Source organism: Mandrillus leucophaeus, unplaced genomic scaffold, assembly GCF_000951045.1.
Source record: "Mandrillus leucophaeus isolate KB7577 unplaced genomic scaffold, Mleu.le_1.0 Scaffold723, whole genome shotgun sequence".
Lineage (NCBI taxonomy): Eukaryota > Metazoa > Chordata > Mammalia > Primates > Cercopithecidae > Mandrillus > Mandrillus leucophaeus.
The window spans coordinates 1235277-1246528 of NW_012107842.1; the positions used below are offsets into that span (position 1 = coordinate 1235277).

At 46.5% G+C, this 11252-nt stretch overlaps 1 protein-coding gene across 4 annotated transcripts in view; it reads right to left on the reverse strand.

Moving 5' to 3' along the window:
* Positions 1-339: 339 nt before the first annotated feature.
* The window catches only part of NAV2 (neuron navigator 2), an 808709-nt gene continuing 797796 nt past the window's right edge, over positions 340-11252 (reverse strand). For 3 of the 4 annotated variants that reach the window (XM_011965412.1, XM_011965411.1, XM_011965410.1), the window contains 2 exons: positions 7195-7398; positions 340-3801 (listed from right to left, as the gene is read on the reverse strand). In XM_011965412.1, the coding sequence (XP_011820802.1) occupies positions 3676-3801; positions 7195-7398 (330 nt within the window). In that variant the 3' untranslated portion in view covers positions 340-3675. The remainder of the gene's footprint in view (positions 3802-7194; positions 7399-11252) is intronic. The other variant, XM_011965409.1, reaches the window with a different exon arrangement.

Below are 11252 nucleotides of genomic sequence, written 5' to 3' on the forward strand. Positions count from 1 at the left end.
GACACTGATGTTGCTTGCCACTCAATGTGTGGTCCAGGCACTAGAGCACTGGTATTGCCTAGGAGTTTGTTAGAAATTGAGGATCCACCAGATCCCTGGTGATTCATAAAGTCTGAGAGGATCTGAAATTCTACAGTTCTAACAAGTTCCACAGGAGTGGCAAAAAGACCTGAGAAACTGAGAAGAGTCGGGATATGGATGGCATATTAGTCAAGACAGGTTTGCAAAGGTTTTGGGTTTTCCCTGCATTTGCTGCATCCAGATAAGACTGGCTTGCTCTTCGCATGAAATTAAACTCTTATGAGGACTTGCTCTAGCACAGACAAGCCAAACCACTAATCTGAATAAATAAGCATCAATTTTATTGAATCATGAATAATTTAAGACTGGTACAATCATCAGCTTTCTTCTCTATGACATGGGGCATGATGTCCAGCAGATCATTGGCAAATCCAAAAACCTCATGACAAATGAAAATTAAATAGGTGAGGAGAGAGAGAGGAGAGGAGGAGGAAGGGGAGGGAGGATGGAAACATACCGTACACAAAATACTCAATTCCTAGTTTTCTCTTTAAAAATGGCTAGAAAAAATTCATCAAAATGCAGCACTTTAATCAATTATTTACAATTTCTATGTTACAATGAAAAAATGTACATCTTATAGAACATATTTCATAAACTGCTCCACTGGAAACAACTCGATCAAAACAGTAAACCTTCCATTTAATATCCACAAAGTTGGATTATTTTTCCTTTTTGAAGTAGATTCGCCACAATCAAATTTGAATACAGAGAATTTTGAAGTTTAAGCATCAAACAACAAAGTAAAAGTCCCCAAGATACAACAAAGATCTAGGCAAGTCTTGTTCCTGTCCCACTCCCCACCCCACCCCTAATGAAACTTAAAAGGTATTCCCATTTCACTTATGGCCTGTATCATTCTTGGCAGTTTGGGAAGAGAACTTTTGACTTCCATTGGTAACTCAACATAAATGTTGCATAGAATTTATACATTTCAAAATTGCCCTAACTGTAGAAAAGGCAAAATGGAAGCATTTCCAATAGAGCCCTAAATGAGTACAAAGTCACTTTGTCAAAGGTGAGTGGCACTAAAGTAAAAATATGACCAAAGAAAGAAATGTGCATATTAGACAACCCTGCTTCCCGAAACTTTAGGAAGGACACTGAGTTGTGAGTCACACAAGGGCTATGCTACTTGAAGTCAATGTTCACCAATCAGGCAGCACCAGGTACAGAAGTCTTGGTTCTGAACCTGGACCCAGTGGGAGGGAAGTCTGTGGGAGAGGGGAGAAGAGAATGACAAGAGAGGATGTCATATTAAAAAAAGGTTTTAAACAATATTGGCAGGTGTCTACTCACAAGGTGATTGGAAAACTGCCCACAAGGAGAAGTCAACTTTACCTCCTCCCAAATTCACAGTACGCGAGTGTAGGGTCATTGCTGGGAGATAAATTGTCTAAGGAGGGCCACCCTTCAGGTTTACCAGAAATCTTAAGGTTTGGCCCCCCTAGTCACAGGCTAAATATATGGTTTGAAAGTTTTATTAAAAACAAAAACAGAACAAGACACACTCATTCCCAGATGACTAATGAAGGCTAAGCAGAATAGTCTGAGTTTGCTGAGATTAAAGCAGGGACAGTGTTGAAAAGTTTTCCTTTCACTAGTGGGACACATTCCCCTTTTCTTTTTAAAGAGGAAGAACATGGTGTCATCCAATATGAAGTGAGCAGTTTCGGGTCAAACTCTTACGGTAAGAAACTAAAAAAAGATGCCAAGAGACAAATCTTCAGAAATAGAAATGCAAAAGATGGAATAAAAACCCTGATCATTAAAACAGAGACACCTTCACTGGTGTCCAATAAAGATTCTCTTTATAAAACAGAAACAAACAACTCAAAAATGTATCATACTTTGTAACGAAAATACCAGTATGTCGAAGACACAGCAGACTGGGTTTCTATTAGAGCAAGTATCAGCAAGGTCATGTAGATTGTAGAAGCTTTTGAACTTCTCCTGTACCAGACAGATCCCTGTCCAGTTGGGTTGTCAGCTGGAGACTGATAAGAACCTAAAAAATGGATCTTTTTTTTTTTTCTTTTTCCCATGGTCACGCATCCACACGAATGAGTCTTTCGGATGAGAAAAGTCACAGCAACTTGAGTTCTCCTAATGAACAGATGACTCTTTAGCCCTGTTTGTTTCAATGGGGGAAACAATGACAAAAAAACAAACCCTAGGCAGGCACGACACTTATGTAAAATGAACACAGTTAGTAAAAACCAGTAAGGCATCACTTTGGGAAGGTCAGCACCGAAGAGGTCAGGCAAGGCTCATCCAGACGGGGCTTCTGGGAGGGGGTGACCCTCACCCTTGTTGAGCTGCGTCATGTTGGTTCTGAGGAAAGTGCAAGTCTTTTGCGGGGTGACCTCATCACTCCACCGGAAGCTGGGGCGGGGGCGCTGGAGGTGTTGGTGTGTGTTCTAAACCCCCAAGGATGAGAAGGGAAGGCAAGGTCCATGGCTCACCCACATGTCGAGGACTGGGTCCTCATCCATTTTAAAGGACACAGATGCCCCCAGCCCTAGCAGGAGGAGGCGAGTGTGTAGGACTGTGAGGATGGACAACTAAAAACCAAAACTGAGCAGGACCAAACCGAAACTCAACTCCTGCGGTTCTTACTTTCACCAAAGGATTGATTCTGACGAAGAGGGGAAGGGGGAAAAAAATCTTCAAAAATCAATGCATCAGAAAGGAAGAAACTCAACCTCATTTTCAAAAGGTAATCTGTTCTCCAAAGTAGAACAAGTCTCACTATACACAGTGTTTGCAGAAAAAGACAAAAAAACAAAAAAAAACACCACCTGATTCATTCATATATCAGAAGGAAACAGACGCATGCCGTTCTGCACTGACAGCCACATCCACTCGCTCACACTCTCACTCCTTCACTCTCTCACGGATTAATCAGAGGCTGATGGACCTGAATGGGGTGGTTGGATTGGAACAGGCAAAATACCTCTCGAGTAAGGAAAGCACCATTTAAAAAACATGAAAGCATGGTTTATTTTCTCCTAAGGTTTCCCTGTGTCGTAGCTCTGTAGTGCGTTGAACGTGACCAAAGCAAGCACCCTGGTTAGCACCAGTTCTCCCTGTGGCCGGCTGTGCGGGAGGGTGGGTGGTGTGGCTCTGAAACCCAGTCTGGAGGGTCTGTGCTGAGGGGAAGCCGTGCTTCTCTGTGTTTCCAACTTTGCTCCAGTCTCTTCTGTCTCTGGGAAGCTTATGTCAGGATGCTGTTTGGTTTCAGAGCTTCATGTGGGTTCTATTTTTTTTTGTCTCTCTTTTCATTTCAACGGCGATGATCCTTTCCCGAGAAGTATCTTCAGTGTCTTAGGGAGGTCACAGCAACAAGGCAAAACAATAATTAAAGTACAACCGAAGGTAGTGCAGTTCTCGCTGTGGAAGGAAGCGGTCCGCAGGCAGCTGGCCCAGGATGCCTGCACCCAGGTCGAGGCTGAAGGATGAGGGGTCTCGGTGTTCCCGCAGCTTTAGGGCTGCGGCTGGGGGCTGGCTCAGGAAGTCAACTTCAGGATGATGTTGGGGATGCAGGTGGAACGGGGCGAGGAGAAGAGGAGGGCGCTGGGCTCTGGGCCCCTGTCACAGAGTGGACTCCAAAGAGGAGTCCAAGATGTCATCGTGATGGCTGTTACTGTTGGAGTCGCTGTCATAGCTCTGGGGGCTGGAGTAGTTGGCTGCCTCCTGCAGCCTCATCAGCATGTTCATCTAGGGGAAGAGTGGGGAAGCATGAGCTGCTTTCTGTCTAGTTGGCTGCCCACCCTGGACCCCTAGAAGGTCATGCCACCTCCTCCAGACTCACCTGGGTTAACAGCCCACAGTGGAGGCCGTGGACAAGAACATGGACTTTGGGCCAGGCTTCCAGGGTTCAAATCCCAACTTCACCAATTACTAGCTGCATGACTTTGAACACGTTACTTAACCTCTTCATACTTGTTTCTTTACTGGTCAAATGTGAACAGTAATAGTACCTGCCCTATAACGTTATGGAGTGGATTGAGTTAATATATGTAGAGTACTGAAAACAAAATGATGCTCTCTATACATATTATATTTATTTTTTATTTAGGAGGGGCACACCTTTCAGGCATAGCCCTCGGCCTGGATGAAGGTGTGGCTGAGTGTCCCGGCTCCTGGAACTTGGCGTCAGCGTCACCAACATCTGAAGCACACGGACCCCCTCCCACTTCGACAGGCATCAAACCCGTCTCTTTTCCTTGCTTTGGCCAGGTCAGACTGGAGCCAACTGTGCTCCAGCTCCTGTGGAAGCCTTGGCAGGGAGGTGAGGGGAAGTGCCAGTTACAAGCAAAGCATCCGAGTGCAAAGAGCCTTCGCTTGTGGTTCAGGAATCTCTGGGCAAGTTACCTAAGGTATCTGAGCCACCAGTTTGTCATCTATGGAATGGGAAGAATGGCAACACTTCTCATAGGGTTGAAGTAGGCAATAAAATGATATAATGTGTATTAAACCCTTAGAAGAGGGGATGGCCTGGCATATAGTAAGTGCTTAATAAATGTCATCTGTTGTCATCACCATGTAACTTAAAGAAAAGAGTTTAGCGACAGTGTTCTTGAATCTGCCCTTGTTTACGTTTTACGGATCACTTGTTTGGGAGTGGGGAGAGGGAATAAAGGCTACTTTTATTTATAACTGTAAATTGTGTGTATGTATTGTATATTTTATATAGCAAGTAAGTCAGGAATATGGGGCCTGAGCTAAGGCCAAGATGCGGTGCAGCTGGGCGTACAATCCAGCTGCCCCTCAGGATGCTTTGCAGAGTCTACCCAGATGTGCCAGGCTGCAGAAGCACCATCATCTGGTGTCCATCTGCACAGCCATAACCAGGGAAAAGGCAGAGCTGAAGTATAATGGACAATCCTTGGCAACTGGGATTACTTATTCACTCATTAAACACTCCCAATATGTCCACAGTATATGGTTCTGGAACAAAAACAAATAAATCCTGTTCTCATGAAGGTCTCAGTCTCGTGAGTGAGAAGGATTAACACATAAGAGAGCTATGATAATAGAGACACATGGCCCTGGGCAGAAAGAGCAGAACTGGGACAAATATCAAATATCTAACTTGATAATAGAAGTGACTGGACTGGTACAGCTCACTTCTGGGGGCCTGGGGTTGGAAGGAGAATTCTTCCAAGAATCCTGAGTCTTACCTACACACCTTCTGTGTCCAACCAGTGATACAAATGTTACTGGCTCAGAAAAGATTGTTTAGGGATGGGCTGGCCATTCTTTCCTCTCGATATACTAAATTCTATTTTCTATGTAAGTTAAGACCTCATGAGTTTGCTTCCGCAAAAATACCTCCGTGACCTTAGCTTTCGGCAATGGTTAACATTGCAAATGGCTGTTTAAAGTATGCCTCTTTCCTTTGTAAGACTACAGTTATAAATATTGCAAACTAGGTTGTACATGGCAATACAAATAATAAATCCTTAAAAAATACAGTTCCCACTAAAATCTTCAACAGAACCACAGCTACATCCCACCAAACAGCAGGATGGCAGACAACCTGAATTGCCTATTATTATTATTATTATTATCATCTAGGGACTTAATTAGCTGCTAGGAATAGAACAGTAAATCAGTTGTCTTTTAATCCTGCTATATCTCTTATATTTTCTTTTAGGTAATGCAAATAATATTCTCTGTTATGTTTTCTTTTAGCTATGCCTGCCAAGAAAGCTTGGGCCTAAATTTAAGGCATGATAATCGTCCTTTAACCATGGGAGGTTTTGGTATATTTGCTTCCTCTGTATTTTATTGGGCTTTTGACTTGTTAGGTCTAATTTAGCAGTATGACTTTGCATGGGTCTTATATTGGTAGAGTACTACAATTAATTAGAAATGCTACTGTGATTGGCCCAGGTGTTTCTTTTGTTTGTTTGTTTGTCTGAGACAAGGTCTGGTTCTATCAACCAGGTTGGAGTGCAGTGGCACAATCTTGGCTCACTGCAAACTCTGCCTCCCGGGCTCAAGCCCTCCTCCCACCTCAGTCTCCTGAGTAGCTGGGACTATAGGCGTGTGCCACCATGCCCGGTTAATTTTTGTATTTTTTGTAGAGAAGAGGTTTTGTTACGTTGCCCAGGCTGTTTTCGAGCTCATGAGCTCGAGCAATCCACCCAACTCAGCCACCAAAAGCACTGGGACTACAGGCATGAGTCACTGCACCCAGTCCGGTGCTTCGTTGTTGTTGTTGTTGCTGTTGTTGAGACAGTGTCTCACTCTGTCGCCCAGGCTGGAGTACGGTGGCACAATCTCGGCTCACTGCAAGCTCACCTCCCAGATTCACGCCATTCTCCTGCCTCAGCCTCCCAAGTAGCTGGGACTACAGGTGCACACCACCATGCCTGGCTAATTTTTTTGTATTTTTAGTAGAGACAGGGTTTCATTGTGTTAGCCAGGATGGTCTTGATCTCCCGACCTCGTGATCTGCCTGCCTCGGCCTCCCAAAGTGCTTGGACTACAGGCGTGAGCCACTCCAGCCTGGGTGCTTCCTAAAGGGCCTTTATTGTTTTAGCAATAGCCAAATAAATAAGAAGCTTAAACAGTGTTAAAGACTGAGCTTATCGCAATGACCATGGGACTCATATTCAGGCCCCCTCCCCACTGTGAGTCCCTCCTGCCCTCAGACCTCTCCCTGTCTACTCTCCTGATCATTTGCCTTGGGCTTCTGGTCCTCAGCAATCTCTTCCTCTTCTCTGTTATTAGTAGGAGAGATCAAAGTAATAGGATAGTAGGTAATAGAGGTGGCAACCCAAATCAGAGGGCAAAGAGTTGTACAGAGACAGTACGTATAAGAACATTTAAGGGGAAAAATCAATTCTTAACCTTTTATCTAGAACCAGAAAAAATTTTAGAGGAAAAGTCTTTAGGGATAAACACAAATCATGGAAGAAAATATTGGCAAAAATGGCCCTAATCTTGGGGTCATTTTCCAAATGGCCCAGTCATTTGAGTCCAGCCTTCCAAAGCAAGTCTGGGTTTAGTCACCTTTGTATTTCCAGAGGCCCTGCATCATACCCAACACACAGTAAGTGCTCAACGAATGCTGAACTGTTCTGGCAGCTGAGGACTCACCAGCGGATCACCTTCAGCATCACTGGGGGGCACCTGCTTGCTTGTCGATCCCTCCCGAGGCATGGAGTAGCCATCGAAGCCGACATCCTCAGGCCGTAACTGCAGCAGGGGAGGCCACTCATGTTGTTGTGGGCTGGCTGCCCATGGATATGTGTCCATCACCCACTTGGCAGGATCCTCCCAGGGGGCACGCCTTCCATAGAGCTGAAAACAGGCAAAGAAGGAACAGTCTGGAAGTGGCCGAGATCTCTCTTGGAGCCCCAGTTTTGCAGCTTTCTGAAAAAACTCCCCAAACCCAGCATCATGCCTTCCCTGATGGAGTAATTCCACTTCTAGAATTCCATCCTCAGGAAGTCATCCAAGATGCAGATGGCTCGAGGTGCTAAGGCTGAAGGCAGCATGACCCAGTGGTCTAGAGCACAGGCTTTGGAGTCAGGGCGATCTGGGTTCATGTTTCAGCTCTGCCACTGACTCACCGGGTGACCCTAAACTCTGAGCCTTGGTAATCCAATTTGGAAAACTGGCTCTGGGGGAAAAACAATGACCTGATTTGAAGCATTTGCTGACTTCCATGGTACAATCCCACCATGACTGATTTCAAATCACTGACATGATGTCACTGGATGTGGAGTTGGAAAGAGGTGCTACCAGCTTTTAAGAGCCAGCTCTAGTACTCCACTGGGTGCATCTACCCAAAGAATACCGCTTACATACCTTGGGTGCTGGGCATCAACACTGCAGGCAGAGGTCACAATGGCCCTGGCTCAATATTTATTTTTATTTTGTATTGAGACAAGCTTGTGCAATGTTGCTCAGGCTGGAGTACAGTGGCATGATCACTCTCCTTGTGGCCTCAATCTCCCAGGCTCAAGTGATCCTCCTGCCTCAGCCTCCCAAGTAGTTGAGACTGCTTGTGTGCCACCATGTCTGGCTAATTTTTAAAACTTTTTTTTTTTTTTCCAAGAGATGGGATCTCTCTCTGTTGCCCAGACTGGTCTCTAACTTCTGGGCTCAAACAATCCTCGTGCCTTGGTCTTCCAAAGGTCTGGGATTATAGGTGTGAGCCACTGTGCTGGGCTGGTCCTGGCTCAATAAAACCCCATTTCTTGAAATGGGTCTGACTCTCACAGCCCCTATATAGAAGCACTGCTCCTTTTCAAAACAGCAAATTGCTAAAAGACGCAGCACATAAGCAGTGAAATTATCAGGACTTCTCCCTTGTCATATGTTTCTCAAAATTCCATAATAGCTAATTGGCTCTTAAAACAGTAAACTATATTATCACTTAATTTTATAGTAAGATCAACACCATGCCTCCAAGCTCCTTTTGTTAAGCCTCAATTATCTAATGGTAAAATCATTTTAGTGACCATTACTAGCAATTTGAAGAAATACATACATTCCTTAAAGAACAGAAACCTAGACTGGACCCCTTCCCAATGTGAGGCTCTGCATATTACGCAGCTAGGTATAGGCTTTGTATCTTTCTCCTTTAACACCACCACATCTTGCAGCTGACTGTGTGCCAGGTACTGTGAGAAATGCTTTACAAATACCTCGCTTAACCACCGAGCAACTCCAAGAGGAAGTACTACTGCCCGAGGAAACAGGCCCAGGGAGGAGAGAAGCCAGAATTGGAAACTAAGTGTGTTCAACTCCATGGCCCACTAGTTTGGCCCACTTGGTCCATGTGGCAGGACACGCTCACAGCCAGGACAGTGTCGCCTTAGTTCTGCAAAGAGGACTCTGCAGGGGGCCTTGAGGCACAGAGACTAAAGAGTCCTGTGGGCCACCACGGCTGTAGTGTGTCTCTAGGGTGGCCATGGCTGGCTGGCTGTCTGCTCCCCCTGCCCTCCCGGGAATCCTGCAGTGGAGAGGGTACGGAGGGCAAGGTGCTGACAACAGTGCAAAGCTGAGCTCTGAACGAACAAAACCACTTCTTTCCAAGGGGAAGGAGCTGGGGCCACCTAGCCCCAGCCCCTCATTTACCAGATGGGCCAATCAAGGCCCAAAGAGCAGAGCCCGCTGAGAAAGGTTGTCAGGCAGGGCCCGATTTGAACCTAGAACTTCAACTTCCTTTGCCAGGCCTTCTTCCTCTCCACCCCTCCTGACTGACACCACCTGGAACAACTCTATCAGTCAGAGCCACGTGACTCAGCCAGACCCAGAGCAGGGAGACGCGGAGCAGGCTGTTGGCCAGATATCAGTGTGCCAGCCTGCTGGCTCATTGTCCCTGCTAGCGGTGCCCATGCTCCCGTGACCGTCTGTGCCAACTGGGACCTCTAGGTATGATTTCTGTCAGGGAAGCTGGCCATCCAGCCACTTCTCAGACGGGCCCATCTCTCTGCATTTGTGGATATCACCCCCTCTGCTTAAGTCACGTGGCCTCCTATGACTCATTTCCTTCCCAGACACCAGCACTCCTCCCGTCCCATGTTCTGGCCCAGTCTGTTGCTAAGTCTTCCTTAGCAGGAGTGAGTCTCAGGCCTAGGAACTCACTCTGGCATTTGAAAGGCAATTATTGCGTGAGCAGGAAGGAATCGTGTGAGGGGCATGCATTTGTGTGTACGTGGGCATGTGTCTCAGGGCAGAAGAGAACACAAAAGTGGGATATTTGGAGCAGAAGAAGGCTGCTCCAGACTAGAACCATTTGTGCAGTTTTGAGAAGTTTCTCCCTCTGAGGTCTTTCCCTGTGGAAACTGGGCTGCATTTCCCAAGCCAGACCTCACATGAGGCTGAACCAAACCCTCACAGCTACTGCTTCTATGACGGCTACTGCTTCTGTCTCCACCCTACAGCCTGGATGAGGACATGCTCAGGGCTGCAGAATCACAGAGGCTAGAACTCCTGGAGCTGAACCTGTCCTCAGAGATTACCTGGCACTGTGGTTTTCAAACATTTGCTCTTCATCTCTGGTCCTCAACTGAGTAGATTGGGGGCTTCATAAAAACCAGCCTGAAAAAAACACTCTTCTAGTCCAAACTTGTCAATTTATAGATGGAGAACCCAAGGCCAAGAGACAGGAGACCTGTCTGGGGTTTCAGAGGAGGCTGGATAATCTGATAAATGGCCCTGCACTCACCCTGCACTGTTCCTGTTCCCTGCAGGAACCAGACCTGCCCTAGGCACAGAGAGGTCTTTTGAGTTACCCTGTAGACTTTAGACACTTTGGCAAGTGTTTCCAATGACAGCTCCAAAGGGAAGCAGGGCTGAGGACTGAGTCATAAGACAAATGCACATTAGGTACACGCTAACATCATCTGCAAGAACAGAAAATATTTTTACAAGCCTCCTCACTTGTCACTGGACATGTTCAAGTCTGGGTGATGAATGGCTGGGTAAGAACCATGGCAAGCAATGGAAACATCATAAAGCTCCTCAGCTCCACTGCAGGCCCTGAGGGTAGCAGCAGAGACAGTTGGACAGACAGACACAGAGGGGAGGATATTCACTTTCCCTAAGGCAGGGGAAGAAACCTGGCATCCCTACTGGGTCAGGAAAAATGGGAGCAGGACAACAGGGAGCTGAGACGTTGAAAACTAAAACCTGGGCCACTGTGAGCCTTCTGACTGTGGGATGCAGGGGGCTCCTGGGAGCGTGTGCACATCACAGAAGAATGCATCAGCTGCACATTCAGGAAGCTCCTCCAAGGAGTTCCACAAGTGCATCTGCACATACACACCCTTGCAGTGCTACCTTATGCTCACTAGAGGGCGATATCATGTCTCCTCCTGGCACGGGTGTACCTGAGGGAGGGGCTGCCTGGAAGCCATCCTCATCCCCTGAAGACAGCGGGTCTCCTTATGTTCCCACCAAATCCATACTACCATGGGCAGGCAGCCCTGCATCCCAGCTCCTGGTGCGCAGCAGCCCTGTCAGAACCCATTCGAGGGACTCCACCTCTTCTCAGACTAGAACCTGGGCCAAGGGATTACTCACTCTGAACTGCAACATGCTCACTTCATGGCCACTTACCTGGGTTAGGTGAGGGGCAGGTGACCCTAGAGTAGGCGTGTACTCAAAGTAACACAAAGGAGAGTATGGACTTTTAATTTTTT